We start from the raw sequence: 22,135 nt of genomic DNA on the forward strand, positions 1-22,135 counted from the left end.
GACCGCAGTTATACGCCCGAACCAGGAGATACAATGGGAATTCCAGGCTTGTAGATCTTTTCTTATCTTAGAGAAGAGCTCAGGATAGTTATATTTATATTATGAGTTGTAGTCCCTAATGAGGTGAATCCTCAGATATTTTAAATGGGTCTTTTTCCACTTGTAGTCAACATGACCTTTGAGGACCTCAACCTCCATTTCCGTTAACGTTAAATTTAGCGCTTTCGACTTTCCTACATTGACTTTGTATCCTGATAGTTCACTGGACCCACGGAGGGTGGATTGTAAATTCGGGAGAGATATCAGAGGGTTAGACATGGTAAGAATAATATCATCCGCAAAGAGTGATATTATATAGCACTCATCTTTTATTTGAATCCCTTGTATATTTGGGGAAGTTCTGATTGTAGCTGCAAGAGGCTCGATTGTCAGGGGAAAAAGGGGGCACCATTGTCTAGTCCCATTCTTAATTGTTATTAGATTCCTCTCCCCCTAGACCTCCCCCCCCCTGCCCCCTTCCCCCTTAGATTATTCAAGGTGGCTGTCTGTGTCTCATACAAGGCACAGACCCCTTGTAAAAAAAAAAAAAATCTGAAAATCCAAATGCCTCTAACGTTTTATCCAGAAAATCCCATTTTATCCTATCAAACGCCTTCTCTGCATCCAGACTCAACAACACTGCTTTCACTTTGGATTTATGAACCTGTTCAATAACATGAATAATTTTCCTTGTGTTATCCGACGCCTGGCGTTCACTCACAAAACCCACTTGATCATAATGGATTAATCTAGGAAGTATTGGGTTCAACCAGTTAGCCAGAATTTTACTATGTATATTTATTTGTATTAAGCAGTGAAATTGGCCTGTAGCTACTACAACATAGAGAGAGGGTCCTTACCCTCTTTAGGGATCATCACTATATTGGCTTTCGTCATCTGTGGGGGGGATTTGTTTTCCGCTAAGAAAATCGATAAATCTAATAAACATGTCCTAGGATTCCTATAAAGTTTTTATAATACAAATTTGAAAAACCATCTGGGCCAGGTGCCTTTGACTGCTTCAATGAGCCAGCCGCCCTTACTAGCTCCATCTAAGTTATTTTTGCATTTAAATTGTTATGGTCTTCCTCTGTTAGTTTTGGAAGGTTGCAATCTCTAAAATAATCCTTAATCTGGGTCATGACCGGGATTTTAGCTTTTGGGGCTGAGTTATCTATGTTATAGAGGTCCGTATAGAATTTAGCAAATTCCTCTGCTACCTTAGAGGGGTTGTATGTCACCTCCTCCTTTCATTCTAATAGCAGGAACCAAAGTTCTTGACCTTATCCCTCTGAGTTTATTTGCATGGTCTCTCTTATCATAGAACATCTGTTCAGTCCACTTCAGGGCCTTCTCTACTTTCTCTGATTGCAACCTCTTGAGTTCTACTCTTGCCTGACTCAAGATTTTATAAACTTTTTTATGTGAATATTCTAACTTTACTATTTTTTCCGTTAAGATTTTTTGTTTCTCTATTTTTGTTCTCTTTCTATGTGATGCTGTTGAGATGAGCCGTCCTCTGATCGTGGCCTTGTGTGCCTCCCACACACACTCAATCTTAATGTTAAGAAAGGGAGGACACTAGTCTCAAACAAATATGTATTTGTATTGCAGCGTATATATACAATTGCAATTAATTACATGAAAATACTGAAGACAAAAATAGAAAACATTTGCATAGCTGACGCCCTCGCCCGAAGAGACTCGAAGTTTCAGACTTTGGCCCTTTGTCAAGAGTTCGTGTAAAACACAGTGCAAAAAAAGAAGCAGGGGCATTAAGCTCAAATCTTTGGTGTTTCCAAAGAAGCAGAAGGATTCTCAATACACGAGAATCCCAGAGTGTGTGCATCTACTGCTGAGGAGGCAATGGATACATCTGTTCATTAATGTCACATTAAAGTTAATTAGATGTGTATATATATTTTACCATTTTTATAAAGGGTGTAGTCCTCTGCATACTATTTGTGCTGTTTTAAGTTCTACTGCTGAGTACTTGTATGTATTTAACTGATATACCGACTACAGGTCTTCTCTCTCTTTATGCCTTTAATTGTTTAGATGCTCCGTTACTTGGCATGACTCCAATGAACAATGCCACCAAAGGATGTAATGAGTCTGTGGAAGATGATGGTTCTCCTTGCAGTTGTCAGGATTGCACTGTAGCTTGTGGCTCCAAGCCCCAACCACCACCAGCTCCTGTACCGTGGGTTATTTTCGGCTTTGATGCTATGGTTGCCATTATGTGGATAACCTACATGGGGTTCTTACTCCTCTTTTCTGCTGCTGTTATTGGAGCCTGGTGTTACAGGTAAGTTTACATTGTGAGCACAAATGTATATGTATATATTATAGAGAAACTGGTTCCTAGCTGGAAGAAGTGGTGGAGGGCTGTCATATGAATAATTGAATGTATACCTGACCTGTGCATAAACACTTTAGGCTCTCCTGTAATTCCCTATTTATAATTTAACTAATCCTACAGCCAGTATGTGTGTGGGTATTACATTTGTCGATTCTTGTTTCTGATCACTAAAGCTCATTTGTGCTGGTCATTACACAATGTTTTTAGGATATGTTGAATGTATTAAGACTTTCTAAGATAACGTTTTCAGACAAGTTACGGAGGAGTTTATTACAATCTTTAGGTTTTAATTGGTATTTCATATAAGTTGCTTTTATACACCTTGAGTGCATATTCCCTTTTTCTGTAGTCACTTTCTGACTTGTGCATGGTAGTGACCCCATCTGCCACTGATGTCCCAGTGTCATTTATATCTATGAGAAATTAATATTAATTATACGGTAAACCCCATTATAACGCGACCCGTTATAACGCGAATCGGTTATAACGTGGTTTTCACGTGGCTCCCGTTTGTTTGTTTTTTGTTTTTTTAAATTTACTTTTTTTTTTGCACACACTGCACAGTGCACACACTGCACAGTACACACACTGCACAGTACACACACTGCACAGTGCACACACTGTGCACAGTGCGCACAGTGCACACACTCTCACTGCACACACTCTCACTGCACATACTCTCACTGCACACACTCTCACTGCACACACTCACTGCACACACTCTCACTGCACACTGACACAGCACACACTCTCACTGCACACACTCTCACTGCACACACTGCTCACTGCACACACTGCTCACTGCACACACTGCTCACTGCTCACTGCACACACTGCTCACTGCTCACTGCACACACTGCACACTGACACAGCACACACTCTCACTGCACACACTCTCACTGCACACACTCTCACTGCACACTGACACAGCACACACTCTCACTGCACACACTCTCACTGCACACACTCTCACTGCACACACTGCTCACTGCTCACTGCACACACTGCTCACTGCACACACTGCTCACTGCACACACTGCTCACTGCACACACTGCTCACTGCACACACTGCTCACTGCACACACTGCTCACTGCACACACTGCTCACTGCACACACTGCTCACTGCACACACTGCTCACTGCACACACTGCACACTGCACACACTGCTCACTGCACACACTGCACACACTGCACACTGCTCACTGCACACACTGCACACTGCTCACTGCACACACTGCACACTGCTCACTGCACACACTGCACACTGCACACACTGCTCACTGCACACACTACACTGCACTCACTCTCACTGCACCACTGCACACACTACACTGCACACACTCTACACTGCACACACTCTACACTGCACACACTCTACACTGCACACACTCTATACTGCACACACTCACAGCCCCCCACACCCCTCCCATGTCAGCAGCCCCCTTCCCATGTCAGCAGCCCCGCAGCCCCCTTCCCATGTCAGCAGCCCCTGCTTAAGCCTCGCGCATGTCCTCCCTCACCTCGCGCTCCCTCTTTGCTGCGGCTCCTGCTGAAGCTTCACCAACCACCCAGGCCGCGAGACACAACCGGCTACGATGACGGCGACAGCGAGATCACCCTCCCCGCTGTCTCTCTTTCGCTGCGTCATGCACCCGAGAGACCAATCAGCGGCCGGCTCGCCCAGATGACGCCGCCCTGCGGCAGGGAAGCGCGAGGGATGCGCGCTCTAGCAGCAGACCCGGAATTTCCGGGTCGCGCTACACTGCTAGAGCGCGTCCCCGTGCTGGAGGAGGGAGGAGGTTAGGTTAGGTGAGAGCGCGCGCTCCTACTGGAACGCGTCCTTTCCCTACCAGGGAAGGGGGGTTGAAAGGGGTCCGTCGCGGGCCGCACGGGGTGCCCCGGCGGGCCGCATGTTGTGCAGCCCTGGTGTAGGGCTTCCGTCCACCTCTTCCGTCCTTCCCTCTTCACTCCCTCCCGATCAGGCGCGCGGCGGCCATTTTTTTTTAAATTGGCGCGACCCTGTTACTAACGCGGTGGTCTCGGGGTGGACCCCGAGGACCGCGCTATAACGGGGTTTACCTGTACTGAGCAAGCATTGGCTTATTACTCATGTTGGACTTTATGTTTAATTTAGACCGTAGCTTGAATGTATTTTTTGTTTACAATTGCAGGAAAAGAAACATTATCTCGGAATACGCTCCAATTGACAGCAATTTGGCATATTCTGTGAATTCTACTCATATTACAGGTACGCCTGTAAATATACTTTGGTTTCTTGATTAGAGGTATTGTATTGTATGTCTTTATTTATATAGCGCCATTAATGTATATAGCGCTTCACAGTAGTAATACACATGGTAATCAAATAAATAACAGATAATATAAATAACAGATCATGGGAATAAGTGCTTTAGACATAAAAGTAACATTAAGGAAGAGGAGTCCCTGCCCCGAGGAGCTTACAGTCTAATTGGTAGGTAGGGAGAATGTACAGAGACAGTAGGAGGGAGTTCTGATAAGTGCGTCTGCAGGGGGCCAAGCTTTATGTATCATGTGTTCAGAATATCCACAGTGCTATTCATATGCTTCTTTAAGCAAGTGTGTCTTAAGGTGGGTCTTAAAGGTGGATAGCGAGGGGGCTAGTCGGGTACTGAGGGGAAGGGCATTCCAGAGGTGTGGGGCAGTCAGTGAGAAAAGGTTTCAGGCGGGAGAGGGCTTTAGATAAAAAGGGGGTAGAAAGAAGACATCCTTGAGAACAACTCAAGAGTCTGGATGGTGCATAACGAGAAATTAGGGCTGAGATGTAAGGAGGGGCAGAAGAGTGTAAAGCTTTAAAAGTGAGGAGAAGAATGGAGTGTGAGATGCGGGATTTGATCGGAAGCCAGGAGAGGGATTTCATGAGGGGAGGTGCTGAGACAGATCTAGGAAAGAGTAGCGTGACTCTGGCAGCAGCGTTTAGGATAGATTGTAGGGGAAACAGGTCAGAGGCAGGAAGGCCGGACAGCAGGAGGTTACAGTAATCAAGACGGGAGAGAATGAGGGCCTGAGTCAGAGTTTTAGCAGTCGAGCAACAGAGGAAAGGGCGTATCTTTGTTATATTGCAGAGGGAAAAGTGACAGGTTTTAGAAATGTTTTGAATGTGAGGGGCGAATATGAGAGAGGAGTCGAGGTGTGACCCCTAGGCAGCGTGCTTGGGCTACTGGGTGAATGATCGTATTTCCAACAGTAATGTGGAAGGAGGTAGTAGGGCCAGGTTTGGGAGGAAGTATGAGGAGCTCTGTTTTAGCCATGTTGAGTTTAAGGCGGCGGAGGGCCATCCAGGATGATATAGCAGAGAGACATTCAGAAATTTTGGTTTGTACAGCAGGTGTAAGGTCGGGTGTTGAAAAGTATATTTGTGTGTCGTCAGCATAGAGGTGATAATTGAACCCAAAAGATGTTATTGGGTCACCTAGAGAGAGTGTTTACAGAGAAAAGAGAAGAGGTTCCAGGACAGAGCCCTGGGGTACCCCCACAGAGAGATCAATAGAGGAGGAGGTGTTAGCAGAAGAGACACTAAAAGTACGATGGGAGAGGTAGGATGAGATCCAGGATAGAGCTTTGTTCCGAATACCAAAAGTATGGAGAATATGAAGGAGAAGAGGGTGGTCCACGGTGTCAATTGCTGCAGAGAGGTCGAGTAATATGAGCAGAGTGTAATGACCTCTGTCTTTGGCAGCATGGAGGTCGTCAGTTATTTTAGTGAGGGCTGTTTCCGTGGAGTGAGCAGTACGGAAGCCAGATTGTAGAGGGTCTAGGAGAGAATAGGTGTTGAGAAAATGGAGCAAGCGAGAGAATACAAGGTAGTGAGTTAAAAGGGAAATGCAGTAGAGTAGAACAGAATAATTATTACAACATACATTTGCTACATACTGTATTTGTATTTCACTACAAAAACTAAAAGTAAGCATGTGAAGCTTATAAACGCTCCTCTTCCTTTGGCACTACCATCATTATCAGATTTGAGAAAATGTAGGTTCTTCTTTGCAATTAATGAACACATTTAGGTCATCTGTTCTAACACCAGATAACCCACCTAGTGGGTGTAGATGGGAATTTAATTAATGGTTCTAGATCAGTATATGAATTGGTTTCCTTATATTACCAAAATGCCTTAATGCAAGAGAGAATAGGTTGCTTTTTGATTGGAGAGTTGAACTATTAGGCTGCGCTTGTAGTGCTGGCGACTGCGACGTCACACAGCGCCGTAGCAAGTACATACAGTCCATTGCGGGTCGGGTGCCCATAGTGGGGCGTGACCGCAAAGGAGCGGTCGCGATTGCCAGTAGTCAAAGGAGTTTGCCTTTTTCGGCGATTGCCGCGTGACATTCAACCAATGAGGACAAACCGCTCACGGCCACGCCTCCGCCACACCCCCTGTCGCCCTCCCTTCGTCTCCTGCACCAGAGTGCAATAATCGCAATGGCAACGGCTGACGTCATGTGGTCTGTCGCATTGCCAGCACTAAAAGCGCAGCCTTAATGGGACACGACAGAGGAAAAAACTAGACACTAACCTAATGAGGAAAGCATCATAACAGCAGCACACTAGGGCCTAACCTGCCCTCTATCTCAATGTCTGGTATAGCGCATTTAAGGACGAACATCTACTTTAAAACATAATGGAAATCCCTCCGCCTTGCCTCTAATAGGGGAGATAGACTAAAGTCAAGCTGAACTTGACCATGAGTTATGTAGCGCTTGTAACGGTTACTTAATAGGACTCTTTAGCGTCTCAAAATATTGAAAGGTTACAGATGGTGGTTTCCTTTTGCAATGTAAAGGACATCGATCTTTAGGTATTGGGTCAGAAATTCCCTCTGTGAAATTCCAGAGTTCTTCTGGGATATTATTTTCCCTATGGATATTTACTAGGGCTGCTGCTGGGGCAGAGCCTACAAAGTTTTATAGCATTTGAGATGGGTGAACACCACCTAGTTAGTCCTTAGTTTTGCAAAATCTGCATGAATAAAGTATCATTCAATAACAATGTTATGCTGAATTCAGGAAAACTGTTTTATTTTTTACTGTTGAAGGTGTTTATCACTGTTTCCACTGCTCTTACACTGCCACAACACCTCTTTACAAAGAATATGCTTACATTTTCTGATAGCTTGAAGGGGGAGAAACTTAAATTGAGATTGTGTAAGTGTGACATGGAGTGAAGGATTTACGCAAGTTCCTGCTGTATTCCCTTGAATTTTTATACAATTTATTTCCCCAAATGCATTTTGTTAGTATTTCAACTGAAAATTCTGTAGCATGTGAGAAAATAACATTAAAACCTTAAATATTTTTTTTGCGTATTTATCTTTTTTTTTTTTTTCTTCTACGGTGGGTTTGTATTAAGGATATTATTGTTCCAGTGACTTTAACATCGTTAGCACCAAAACAAAAACTCCAAATGAGACTCGGAAACTCATAGGCAAAGAAGAGTTGTTCTTCATCTAAATACGGTTTATTCTCCATACATTGTAGGGGAACCCTCGTGCTGCGACAGGTTCGGTGAACGGTTCGAGAACTGCCTGCGGCTTGGGTTCACAAAATGGGGCTCATTCTGCGTCCGACACCCCTGGATTGTTATCTTCTTTTCTGTTGTCTTTATCGTGGCATGCTGCTTCGGGCTGAAATTCATGAAGATCACTACAGACCCTGTGGAACTCTGGTCTGCTCCACACAGCCGGGCTCACAAGGAGAAAAACTACTTTGATGCCCACTTCGGGCCTTTCTTCCGCACAGAGCAGCTGATCATCAGAGCCCCCTTGAGCAAGGGAGACATCTACCAACCATATCCATCAGGGAGTGATGTCCCTTTTGGCCCGCCTCTGGTTCTAGAAATTCTGTTCCAGGTAATTGAATGATGATCATACCTTTTTTAGCTGATGGTTGGGGAGACGCTTTGTGCCAATGTGGGAAAATCCCTGGGGTTAATCATATCCAATAACTAAGATGTAGTGCATGAATAAAATAAGGCAACAGAGATGACAAGCAAGATATTAGGCTGCAGAAGGGTGAGTTCGTCGTCTCAAGTTTGCAAACTTTCGACATTCACGGTGGGCAAAAAAAAGGAATATTTTACTGTGGAGTACCTTTAACTCCACTTTCACTTTGACTGTGATCTGTTTAATAGATTATAAAAGCAAAACCCACTAAATGTGACTCCGCTCCCCCTTTTTATTACCTGAACCCCAAAATATCCCTTAGAACTGACCTGTGGTTATCCAACTTCTTGGGCTTTATCCGTTCACGAGATTCTCTGCTTGTATTGTGAATATCTCCGAACATAACTAATACAGCTCAACCCTGTTATAGCGCGATCCGCTACAACGCGAATCCGCTTATAACGCGGTCTGAGCATGGCTCCCGATTTGAAAGCCTCCATTTTGCTGCCATTTTGTAACTTGTTTCAGAAAAAGGCTTAAAATAACTCAAATATGGTTTGTAAATCAATGAGAATCTGTTTTAATGTATTTTTCCCGTAAAAAGCATGCATCGCTTACACTTATTTTGTTTTCTCTTTTCTCAGGTCTTAGAATTACAAGATGCCATTGAAAACATAACGGCATCTTACAACAATGAGACTGTGATGTTAAAAGACATCTGTCTGGCCCCGCTGGCTCCATATAATAACAACTGCACCATTCTCAGTGTGCTGAACTATTTCCAAAACAGCTACTCTGTCTTAAACCATTCGGTGGGGGATGACTTTTATGTCTATGCTGATTACCACACCCACTTCTTATACTGTGTTCGGTAAGGCGCGTCTACAGTTATGGGTGACTAGGTTGATTTTGAATCTACAGTCTCTGGTTTCACTGCAGTGTTTTGCTTTTTTTTTTTTTTTTACCTTTTTATTAAAGAGATCGAATTGCTACAAAATATGACGTTTGGGCAGTATAAAGGTGTGAAAGTTGTAAAAATGTTACAAAAAACATTTTAGTTGTCAAATGAGTTAATTCAGAGTGCACACCGTGGAGATAGCTTCAAAACAAAAGCTCTCCCAAATAATACGGAATGAGATACATTTATACCCTAAAAACTAAAGCTCCACCCCTTTATGGGGGGGCTTGCGCGTCACTAAATATGACATCATTTTGCAATACATAACAATGCTAAAACTGATGTAAGTTTGTAATACATAACAAATGATGGAAGTGTGCGTCAACTAAAATGACATAATCTTGTAATACATAACAAAAAATGAAATGATACATACATTCTTTAAGGGGTTGGATGTGAGAAATTATTTCTATCTCTGAGTCCACCAGACACTCGAATGCTGAGAAGTCGGTTCTAATTCTGATCTCGCTTCTCAAGACTTTACCTGGCTCTTAAATGTGAGAAATATTCTCTAATTCTAATCTCACTCCTCAAGGCTGTATGCCCCCTCCCTCCTTCTGCAGCTGGGCTGCCAGAGCTGGTAAACACTGAGAGCGAAAAATCTTTTAACCCACTATAACTTTCATGTAGCTTTCATACAGACAGAAGACTAAATGGATGACACAAACACAGCACATTACAACATAAATGACAGAGAAGGACTAGAACAATAACATGATGGCTGACAAAAATAGTCAGACAAAATGGCTGCTTAGATCTTAATGCTGTTTACGTCAGACCCCCTAATGTCTCAACTTTGTCAAATGTTTCCCAGATTGTGTTCGGTTGTGCTGATTGTAGTCCTAGATTCAGGCCGGAAATTGTGGGTGTGTTTTTTCCCCCCGTCTATTCTGTTGTGCGGTGCACACATTGCGGCGTTACACACATTTCATGGCTGGGAAATCTTTCTGTTGGTAAGAGAGCCAAGAATGAGCCAAGCCTGAACAGTTATTGGTTATTGCAGCTCTTGTAACCTAACAAAATATAACCCTTTTGCAATAGCTGTGGTTTTTAAGTGACTTATTATTGTGGAAGTTGTTTGGAGTTTACTAGGCATGTAATTGAAGGGGTTATTCTATGGGTATTTTCTACTAGCCGTATTGGACAATATAGCATTGGACTGTTGGCCTGCAGTAATGTGTAATTCTGTTTTTCATTGAATTCTGCTAGTCCTTTTGCTAGACTATAGTAAAATTAGTTCTAACGTTTTATAGCCGTACAGTATATTCAAACATAGCATTGTTGTTATGCGAGGTGCATACTGGGAACCTATTAGCTTAGACTTAGATTGGTTTATGCTATTAACACTACATAATTCATATTGTTATAATTATGCTGATTTTATTATCAATATTTGATGTTTGTCCCATTACTGGCTCTAAGAACTAAACAAGAATGATGGTCTTCTTATATTTTGGCTTTCCTTCCTCTCGCAGGGCTCCAGCATCTCTGAATGATACATCACTTCTGCACGATCCCTGCCTGGGCACGTTTGGTGGACCCATCTTTCCGTGGCTGGTTCTGGGTGGCTATGATGGTAAGTACTTGGCCAATACTGTACATGAAATACTGTATGGTTTATGCTTTGTGCTTTTGTTTACAATTGCTCCCAAGTCTCTCCCCACTCCATTTACAGGCTCTCGCCTGACACACGCGTGTGATGTGCCAAGTACGGCGGACGCTTTAAATAGTGCATGTTTTATAACCCTTTCCATGCTTTGTGCATTTGTGGCTAATCAAATGGTAGAAGGGTTCCATGTAGATATTTTTGCTATGCCATCTTTTTAATGGGCTTGCATGTTAAACATTGTATTATTGTGTTATTTGTGAGCTTGACTAAAATATTTCTTTGATTCCGTTCACTCCTTAACGCAGGTGACAACTATAACAATGCTACAGCGCTTGTGATTACTTTTCCTGTCAATAATTTCCACAATGACACAGAAAAATTAAACAAAGCCAAAGCCTGGGAAAAAGCGTAAGTTTGCCAATTTTGGTAGTGGCGTTCGCATAATTATATCTCGACTAGATGACGTTTTTTAAGTCTAGGCGTTATTTGCATCATAATCTTTCCTTATAGAGGGGCCCATGCATCAAGTGCTGGTATGGGTTATCGCTCCTGTTCTGGCGTCGGCTCACACTGACTTGAATGGGAGTTAATGCTGGAATGGGTGCGATAACACGGAGCGCCACTTGATGCATGTAATACACAGTGCTCTAGCATGTAATACACAGTGCGATTGTTTTAATTTTGCAGGCAGAATAAATTCCTGTATTGAAGCTTACATTTGATTTTGGTACCTAGGGCACATGGCTTCAAGGAAAACTGAAACTGGCTTTAGATTCTTCTCCCAATCCAAATGTTGAGGACCATTTTAGGGCCGTAGCGCGTTTTGTATATCTGAGATGTTATGACCTCAAAATCAATTATTTCAGAAGATACAGCCTCATTATTTCTAAGTAAAGAGATCAGCTTCTCTGTTTCAGAACAAGAGGGGCTGTATATATTTCTTCCTCTCGTCTGACCAATGTAAAAGTTGTTTATATCGACTCTATCATTGTTCTATTTAATCTGTTCCCTATGTAGTGGAGGGACTTTTAATGGAGACCGTATACAATTGGTAGTGTAGGAACCTATGGAAAGAGTTTACTTGGACGTGGTAGCAAGATTAATAGGTTGTGGCCAAAAAGATGTAACTAAATTACCTACACATTAGAAGAACATATATAAATGAATTACATAATTTGTCATATTGGATGTGCCTATTGGACGTGCATATTGGGGCTTGTTTATTTGTATTCATTTATAAAAATGTTTTATCAGGAAGTAATACAGTGAGAGTTACCTCTCGTTTTCAAGTATGTCCTGGGCACAGAGTTATAACAATACATGGTTACATTATAAGAACAGGGATATACAGTCAATTCACAGACATTTCATGGACAGATAGAGTTGGAAAATTGGGTACAGGGGCTAAAAGGGCTGGTGAGTTTCAGATTGAAAATAGAGAAGCTATAACATCACCAAACATCAGCGAACGGTAGCAAACACCTCACACCCTTCAGCTGCGCCAAAGGCTGTCTGCTGGGGTTCAGATTGAATGTAGCTGTGAATTTAAAAGTCATTTGTCCTCTTGGCTCATTTACATTCCAGTGAGTGGGGTTAACGAACCCCATCAGGTGTCCCTGCCCTTGGGACGATCTACTATTTACTAAAGGGACATACATAATGAGTCTACTTTTTATACTATAACATCTTCTGTAATTATATTATGTATAGTCAGCATAAAGACCCATATATCTATCCATTAATTTAATGTGTGTTTTTATATTGATTTTTTTTTAAACATATGTTGAAAGACATGGATTTACAGTGTCTGTCCCTACTTTAATCATAAAGAGCACTTTATTTTCTTTTCAGATTCATCAGTTTTGTGGAAAATTACACCAATCCAAATTTATCTATTTCATTCTCTGCTGAGAGGAGCATCGAGGATGAGATCAATCGGGAGAGCAACAGCGATCTGTCTACTGTTCTCATCAGCTATGTCTCAATGTTCGTCTACATCTCCTTCGCTTTGGGCCACATTAATAGCTTCAGAAGCATCTTGGTATGTTGCGTTTTTATTGATTCGTTTCCAAATACATTAATTAATCAAACCTGAAAGCTGGGTTGCAAGGTGTGCTTGGCTACTAGTAAGGTGTATTTTTTTTTAAAGAAGGACACAACCATCTGAGAGCATTGCCAGGTCTTTTGGATCTTGGAACTTTAGATCTTTGTTCACTTTTCTATCCCTGTTGTATTAAACAAGATGTAAAACTCCTAGCTTGCAATATTCTCCAATCGTCTTTCTTTGATCTAACAGGTGGACTCCAAAATCTCCCTGGGCATTGCTGGCATTCTCATTGTGCTCAGTTCCGTGGCATGCTCTTTGGGCATCTTCAGCTATGCAGGCGTTTCACTCACGCTCATAGTCATTGAAGTCATCCCGTTTTTGGTCCTTGCAGTTGGAGTTGATAACATATTTATCCTTGTTCAAACATTACAGGTACATTTGTTATTTTCCAAGGGTTGTGTATGTTGCATCGGTATTATCGCTGTTTATCTCACTCTCTCTTTTATCTGACTGTTTGGGCAAAATGTCCCCCAAAAATTCTTTATTCTAATATTTTAGATCTTCAAATTTTTGGACATTCCCTGGTCATTAATAGCAAGCAATAGATACCAATTTGAATTTTTGATTTGTGAATTTTCTACAGCTTTCACCTAAATTCACTCACAGTGACATAATTTTACCATGGGGTATTTAATGCTGCAAAATATATCAAATATTTTGGAACAAGCTCCTCTTACTGTCTGCTATTATTTATTGACCTGCAGTCGGAACTTGGTGAAGAGCCACTAAAATGTTTATTATTTTAAAGTAAGAGACAGAAGGGCTCCTATATCTGAGTGTCTTGGTTGCAGATTTTTGCATATCCTTCTTGCAATGCTTTCCTATATAATATGTCTATTTGTTTGGGGAAACCAGTCATAAAATGTATTTTGGTCCTGTACAGAGAGATGAGCGTCTGCAGGGTGAAAATCTGAATCAGCAGATTGGCAGAGTCTTGGGCGATGTGGCTCCCAGCATGTTCTTGTCGTCTTTTTCTGAGACCATCGCCTTTTTCTTGGGTAAGGATGGTTTGTTTTAGTGCCATGTGCCAGAGCTTTGGCAGGGAAACTACAGCGAATGCAGAAAAAAAGAGCTATGTTCATACAATCTTAAGTGTCCGCGGATCAGGAAATTGGCGTTTAACATTTCTTTTCCAGTTTTAGTTAAGGGGTTAACATGTTACCTGTCTGGCCAACTTCTAGCTTCACAGTCAACATAGCACTGTACAGTATGGCTCAAACTCTTCTAAAACGGCTATACTTACTCTGGAAACCACTTACTGCTTTGCAGGCCTTTACATCTTGAAAATGCTTTAAAGGATCAGTGCATCACTGTCAGTTATATGGAGATTAGGGCACTTCTATAACATTAACATGGATTTGTGCAGTGTGGGAGATTGGAGAAGTCTTCTTGAAGGTGTCCTATATTCTTGATCACAGATTAATACCATAGTGGAGTTATGAACAGTGTTGTATACATTTTGATACATTGAATACAGGACTCAATCGGGAAAAATGATTCGTGTCTCATTATGAAATATAAACACAGTACCCCTTTGAAATGAGGTATTCCTGTATACAGACATCCTGCTCTATACACCTTTTAGTCTAATTCCTTGCATTGCTGTTACACTAACATCTGCCCAGACCCCTCGCACCCATACCCCCATTCCTGCCCAAATTACATTTGCATGTGGTGCATTTTTGTGTATCGCTCTCCCTTACAACCTGTATAATGCAGGATGCAATTCTTGTATAAACATGATGTTATTTCAGCATCGTTTGTAAAAACTCAATCTGCTTGAAAGAGAGACCTTTGTGCCGCTGAAAGCTTGCACGCTTTTTAACCACAAGTATCACTTCTACCGTACTTTTCTTTGTCTAAAGATAGCCTCCGTGTTTGCTATTTCCTCCTCTCGCAGGAGCCTTATCCTCCATGCCAGCTGTGCGCACTTTTTCCCTCTTCGCTGGGATGGCTGTGTTTCTGGACTTCCTTCTCCAGATCACCTGCTTTGTGAGCATCCTGGGACTGGACATAAAGCGCCAAGAGGTGACTAAGTGGGGGAGTGGCGTGGTGGTGTATCTGCCACAAGACCTATTGTTTCAGGGAAGCAGTATTTCTAGGGAGATTCAACAATGGCTTGCCGTTATTTGCTACATATTTATACGTAGGGATTCCGGTTTTCAGTGTGTTTTTTATTTATTTTTATGTGCAAAAAAAACCCAGTTTTTCTTTGTTTTAAATAATATAAAACAACAAATAGCAAAACAGTATAATTCTGTGGTTAGGTTTAAAAAAAAAAAAAAAATAGTTGCTAAGGAAGCTTAATGCATCAAAAAGCATTAGAAAGGGCATCGAGAGTGGGACACATCTTTAAAAAAAAAAAAAAAAGGTATTAAGTATATTGGTGCTCTAAGGACAGTGTGTGATAAAGGTAAAGAAAACACTTTATTGCCGTTCTATAGGAGTTCAGAACTGTAATGCGTTGCTGATAAGTCTTGCTTGTTAGTAGTTAGTGAGGGATAATTGGAGATAAAGGGTTATTGACCATCTTAAAAATTTGATAGCATTCCTATGTTAGTCACAACAAAGAGAAACTTACTAGGACTTTACCCCCTGTTTTGGTTTGTTTTCAAGCCAGAGATCAAAGGTTTAAAGCAGGTTACTGTGTAAAAAAAATGTGCTTAGTCAATGTCACATACGTTGTACGATGTTATCTTAGAGTTTTGTGGGTCTTTTGAGAGTTGAAGGTGAATAGTCGGATATGTTGCAGTCGGTAACCTCCAGAGCATGGGCTGCTTACCTTCCTCTGGGGGTCTTTGCAGGAAATGCATTGTCCGTGTCTGTCCGCCTTTTTTTGTTTTATGCTGACATTGAAACCATTTTTTTTGCCCCCCAATATATAGAAAAACAGATTGGACATCTTGTGCTGTGTCCCCGGATGCAGGAAGAACAGTGGGACTGAAAAATCCAAGAGCTGGCTGTACCTGTTATTTAAAAAGGTGTACGCCCCACTTCTGATGAAGGATTGGATAAGACCTGTAGTGGTGAGTTTATAGTACTAGAGATCGCCCTCTTCTGACCGCTTGTAGAATTGCAATGCAAGTCATTGATCTGCTGCTATTTGTACTATTGGAAAAGGTTTGGTATGACTTTCTGAATGCTGCAGTGGCTTTTGCAGTGTACTTGGCAAACCTGTTTACCTCGTTTTATTTGTCAAGAGCTTGTTGCACATCAGATTCTGGATATTTGTATGGCTTGGTTTGCAAATGAGCAGCCCCACTTATTTTAAACCCTCTATTTTGGAGAGATAATGCTATAAATGTGGATTTCCCGGGTCTGTAATATTTCTGTTTCCATTGTGATATTACACTTTCTATCTCCAAAAGCCCCATCACCAGCACTTTTGTTAGTGCTGCATCATTCATTTCTACATTAGTATCGCTCCCCAGTTTGCAGTATGCAGTGTCGTGCTATTTGTTAATATACAGTTAGAACTTTATTTATTTTTTTAAACAACAAAACACATTTTATTGTGAAACAATGTTATAATTAGTTAAGAATATATTAAATGGCTTGGTGCTTTCATTTTGTTGTTACTCCGTTGCACATTACCACTGTATAGCCAACCCTTTTTTTTTCCTAGAGAGGTCCGGTAAGGGGTTAACGTGAAATAGTGAATATTAAATAATATGAAAAAAAATCCTTTAGACGCAGCTCCAGTTCATTATCCCCCTCTACAGTGGTGCCTTCCGCCTTTGCAACGTTAACTCTGTTACCCTGTGATTCCCAGGTAGCGGTGTTTGTGGGAATCCTATCCTTCAGTATTGCGGTCATCAACAAAGTGGAGATTGGTTTGGACCAGTCGCTGTCCATGCCTGATGTGAGTTAATCCTCTGAAGCTAACGATCTCAAGGTCTAAACTGGAATTACAGTAATCAGCACAAGAGACCGGCCCCATGATGCAGCTTCCTGTGCAAGTGGCAAGAGGGGCCAGGTGGTTGTTTAATGGGGTCTGTAATAGTGCCAATTATTATATGGCACCGTAGCTTTTTGGGGGGATTCATTTTCCCTAAGCAGGAGACACACTACAGTAGCTGGTAGGAAATGTACAGTCATATTTCACATTTACTTTCTACTGTTATCGTGTTGGGTGTTGGGTGTTGGTGTTGGGTGTTGGGTGTTGGTGTTGGGTATTGGGTGTTGGGTGTTGGGTATTGGGTGTTGCAGTAACAGTACTGAGTACATTTTAATTTTTCTGTTGTCTAAGCCATGGGTGCGTAAACTATTGGCGCTGCGCCCGCCCTGTCTGTTCCCCCTGGTGCTCGCGCCCCTCCTACCTTGTTTTCCGGCATCAAATGATGCTGCAGGGTCCTGTGATGTCACGCCGTGACTGATGACGCGCTGCCATGGCATCGCGTCACGTCCCATGGTCCCGCGGTGTCATTTGACGCCGCATTGCCATGGCGACACGTCTCCACGCTTCTGAGTCCCGGTAAATTGAGAGTTGCAGAGGCCTCACGCGATCCCCCAGCATTAAATGCCTGGAGAAGAGCGCAGGGCCTCTGCAACCGCCCGCTCACCCCCATGAAAATCTCGTGCGCACCCCTGGTCTAAGCGTGTACGGCACCTGTTTTACAGCGCATCAAGCAGGGCCATAACTATGCTTTTTTTAACACGATCACGAGTAACTGAGCGGTTATATTACCAGACAAATTGAACGTGCATGGTAATTTGTTGAATGGAGCTGTAATTTGGTGCGGATGAAATTTCCTCAGCACCACAAATACTCTTCTCCACTTTGCCTTTGCATACGCCATTCACCTGCATTATCTCCCACCAGCCTATGATACACACCTACACTGGCGACACACTTTATTCGAGCTCGGCTAGTCCCACGAATTCGGGTATACCCGGGTGTATTGAGGTTTGTGACTGTTTTCTGCCCGAGTGCATTGAGGTATTTTCCAGGCAGGGATTGAAGCATTTTATTCCCGCTGGCTGCAATACTGCACAGTATATATATATATACTGCATTACAATTCATGAATTTATGCCATCTGGTAGACACGCGAAGCATTGCAGCCTATTAAATCCTAATCATTATCATTTAACAGATCAGCCGCCCGTCAGCCAGGCATGAACCCAGGCTGGGAAGGCAAATGCAACGGGGCTTGTCAGAGGTGAGGAGCGGCGCATTCCAGGTATCTGCCAGGTACATACTGGGTATTTGCTCGAATAAAGTGTGTCGGTGCAGTATTGACGGCATTCATGACCTCTCTGTTTCTGGGCTCGGCTTAACTGAATGAGGAGCGACTGAGAAACTGTATGTCCGTCTCACGTCTGTATGTCCAATATGTTCTAGGACTCCTATGTGCTGCGCTATTTTGATTCTCTCAGTAAATACCTGCACACTGGTCCCCCTGTGTATTTCGTGGTTGAAGAAGGACACAACTATACTTCAAGCGAAGGACAGGCCATGGTGTGCGGTGGAGCGGGTTGTAATAACAATTCACTGGTGCAGCAGATCTACAATGCAGCAGAACTGGACAACTAGTGAGTAGAACATGCTCTTCAGTATAATAATGAGAACTATTTCATATAGCGCTTTTCTTCCAATCGGATTGAATTCTTATGTGCTGCGTTACCGTGCACTATACAGTTACAGTATAGTGGCGGGATGCAGCACACAGGCATTTTTTCAGACCCCATCCCTGCCCAGATGAGCTTACAGTTGGCCTTTGGTGCCTGAGGCACAGGCAGATATAGTGATTTGCCCAAGGTGACAAGGAGCTCACACCAGGAATTTAACCCTTATTCAAACTCGGTGTCATTGTTTACAGTCCATGCCTTTACTCGCTGAGCCACTCCTTCTCCCTGATGCTGCCACAGTGAATATTACAATACAGTGCTCATGGGCCAGCAACGCTTTGCACAGTATAGAGTAATATTGTTGGGCTGTGTTGTCATTCCTTGTTGTAAATATGACCTTAAAGCAGCAGTCCAAGCTGCCATTTCCTCCCCCCCCCCCCTTCTTTTAACAAGCTGCCATTTCCTCCCCCCCCCCCCCCCCTTCAATACAATTCACACAAGTAATTAGCGAAGATGCTGGTCGATCCATTCTCCTGTGATCGGCGATGATTCGGCTCGGGGGTTCATTAAATGGCTGTCAGTGCAGCAGAAGAGGACCAAAGATGGAAAGTTCTGTGGGGAAGATCATGTGACCAGGCAGTCACTAGGTACAATTGGTGCACTGCTAGAGAGAGGACAGGGTTGAGCGTGCGTGCGTACGCACGTACACACACACATTTTTTCGTTACTTAGGAAATCCTTTTTAAGTAGTCCTAACGTTGCTGTATAAAACGTTTGCCTTTTACTAACGCTATGCTTTTCTCTGGCTTCAGTACAAGGATAGGTTATTCCCCTTCCTCATGGATTGATGACTACTTTGATTGGGTGAAGCCTCAGTCTACGTGCTGCAGAGTATATAACACCACAGAACAGTTCTGCAACGCTTCGGGTAACCTCAATTAACTTGGCCATCTAAACTGTATTCAAACGTGGCTTTAAAATCCCCTATTCTGCTTTTATCACATCGGTTTGTTTTTTTTGTTTTTTTTATCACATCTGTGGCAAACATGAAAATTTGTGCAACATAAACCGCCTTTACTAGTTCTATAAAAGTACTGTAAATACTTTTCTTTATATTGATGTGCATACATTTGTCTGTGCGTGTATATAAGTAAATATGTTTGTGTGTGTGCATATATGGGTTCCCATCCTGTTCCCCCATTCTATCTAAATGCAGAAAGACGCGTTGGAGATCCCATTCTGTGTTTTCCTGGTTCCATCTAAATGCAGAGAGACGCGTTGGAGATCCCATTCTGTGTTTTCCTGGTTCCATCTAAATGCAGAAAGACGCGTTGGAGATCCCATTCTGTGTTTTCCTGGTTCCATCTAAATGCAGAGAGACGCGTTGGAGATCCCATTCTGTGTTTTCCTGGTTCCACCTAAATGCAGAGGGACACGTTGGAGATCCCATTCTGTGTTTTCCTGGTTCCACCTAAATGCAGAAAGACGCGTTGGAGATCCCATTCTGTGTTTTCCTGGTTCCATCTAAATGCAGAGAGACGCGTTGGAGATCCCATTCTGTGTTTTCCTGGTTCCACCTAAATGCAGAAAGACGCGTTGGAGATCCCATTCTGTGTTTTCCTGGTTCCATCTAAATGCAGAAAGACGCGTTGGAGATCCCATTCTGTGTTTTCCTGGTTCCATCTGAATGCAGAGAGACGCGTTGGAGATCCCATTCTGTGTTTTCCTGGTTCCATCTAAATGCAGAGAGACGCGTTGGAGATCCCATTCTGTGTTTTCCTGGTTCCATCTAAATGCAGAGAGACGCGTTGGAGATCCCATTCTGTGTTTTCCTGGTTCCATCTAAATGCAGAAAGACGCGTTGGAGATCCCATTCTGTGTTTTCCTGGTTCCATCTAAATGCAGAGAGACGCGTTGGAGATCCCATTCTGTGTTTTCCTGGTTCCACCTAAATGCAGAGGGACACGTTGGAGATCCCATTCTGTGTTTTCCTGGTTCCACCTAAATGCAGAAAGACGCGTTGGAGATCCCATTCTGTGTTTTCCTGGTTCCATCTAAATGCAGAGAGACGCGTTGGAGATCCCATTCTGTGTTTTCCTGGTTCCACCTAAATGCAGAAAGACGCGTTGGAGATCCCATTCTGTGTTTTCCTGGTTCCATCTAAATGCAGAAAGACGCGTTGGAGATCCCATTCTGTGTTTTCCTGGTTCCATCTGAATGCAGAGAGACGCGTTGGAGATCCCATTCTGTGTTTTCCTGGTTCCATCTAAATGCAGAGAGACGCGTTGGAGATCCCATTCTGTGTTTTCCTGGTTCCATCTAAATGCAGAGAGACGCGTTGGAGATCCCATTCTGTGTTTTCCTGGTTCCATCTAAATGCAGAAAGACGCGTTGGAGATCCCATTCTGTGTTTTCCTGGTTCCATCTAAATGCAGAAAGACGCGTTGGAGATCCCATTCTGTGTTTTCCTGGTTCCATCTAAATGCAGAGAGACGCGTTGGAGATCCCATTCTGTGTTTTCCTGGTTCCATCTAAATGCAGAGAGACGCGTTGGAGATCCCATTCTGTGTTTTCCTGGTTCCATCTAAATGCAGAGGGACACGTTGGAGATCCCATTCTGTGTTTTCCTGGTTCCATCTAAATGCAGAAAGACGCGTTGGAGATCCCATTCTGTGTTTTCCTGGTTCCATCTAAATGCAGAAAGACGCGTTGGAGATCCCATTCTGTGTTTTCCTGGTTCCATCTAAATGCAGAGAGACGCGTTGGAGATCCCATTCTGTGTTTTCCTGGTTCCATCTAAATGCAGAGAGACGCGTTGGAGATCCCATTATGTGTTTTCCTGGTTCCATCTAAATGCAGAGAGACGCGTTGGAGATCCCATTCTGTGTTTTCCTGGTTCCATCTAAATGCAGAAAGACGCGTTGGAGATCCCATTCTGTGTTTTCCTGGTTCCATCTAAATGCAGAAAGACGCGTTGGAGATCCCATTCTGTGTTTTCCTGGTTCCACCTAAATGCAGAGAGACGCGTTGGAGATCCTATTCTGTGTTTTCCTGGTTCCATCTAAATGCAGAGAGACGCGTTGGAGATCCCATTCTGTGTTTTCCTGGTTCCATCTAAATGCAGAGAGACGCGTTGGAGATCCCATACTGTGTTTTCCTGGTTCCATCTAAATGCAGAAAGACGCGTTGGAGATCCCATTCTGTGTTTTCCTGGTTCCATCTGAATGCAGAGAGACGCGTTGGAGATCCCATTCTGTGTTTTCCTGGTTCCATCTAAATGCAGAAAGACGCGTTGGAGATCCCATTCTGTGTTTTCCTGGTTCCATCTAAATGCAGAGAGACGCGTTGGAGATCCCATTCTGTGTTTTCCTGGTTCCACCTAAATGCAGAGGGACACGTTGGAGATCCCATTCTGTGTTTTCCTGGTTCCACCTAAATGCAGAAAGACGCGTTGGAGATCCCATTCTGTGTTTTCCTGGTTCCATCTAAATGCAGAGACGCGTTGGAGATCCCATTCTGTGTTTTCCTGGTTCCACCTAAATGCAGAAAGACGCGTTGGAGATCCCAT

General features: G+C 43.0%; 1 protein-coding gene across 1 annotated transcript in view; it reads left to right on the plus strand.

The window, feature by feature from the left end:
• The window catches only part of NPC1 (NPC intracellular cholesterol transporter 1), a 69,878-nt gene that overhangs the window by 42,199 nt on the left and 5,544 nt on the right, over window positions 1–22,135 (plus strand). Inside the window, exons 6-19 of the mRNA XM_075585047.1 lie at window positions 2,098–2,347; window positions 4,574–4,650; window positions 7,919–8,289; window positions 8,967–9,193; window positions 10,756–10,856; window positions 11,195–11,297; window positions 12,741–12,930; window positions 13,186–13,368; window positions 13,880–13,994; window positions 14,897–15,024; window positions 15,882–16,022; window positions 16,769–16,858; window positions 18,341–18,531; window positions 19,380–19,495. Coding sequence (XP_075441162.1) covers window positions 2,098–2,347; window positions 4,574–4,650; window positions 7,919–8,289; window positions 8,967–9,193; window positions 10,756–10,856; window positions 11,195–11,297; window positions 12,741–12,930; window positions 13,186–13,368; window positions 13,880–13,994; window positions 14,897–15,024; window positions 15,882–16,022; window positions 16,769–16,858; window positions 18,341–18,531; window positions 19,380–19,495 — 2,283 coding nt within the window. The remainder of the gene's footprint in view (window positions 1–2,097; window positions 2,348–4,573; window positions 4,651–7,918; window positions 8,290–8,966; window positions 9,194–10,755; window positions 10,857–11,194; window positions 11,298–12,740; window positions 12,931–13,185; window positions 13,369–13,879; window positions 13,995–14,896; window positions 15,025–15,881; window positions 16,023–16,768; window positions 16,859–18,340; window positions 18,532–19,379; window positions 19,496–22,135) is intronic.

The sequence above is a fragment of the Ascaphus truei genome, chromosome 2, assembly GCF_040206685.1.
Source record: "Ascaphus truei isolate aAscTru1 chromosome 2, aAscTru1.hap1, whole genome shotgun sequence".
Taxonomy (NCBI): Eukaryota; Metazoa; Chordata; class Amphibia; order Anura; family Ascaphidae; genus Ascaphus; species Ascaphus truei.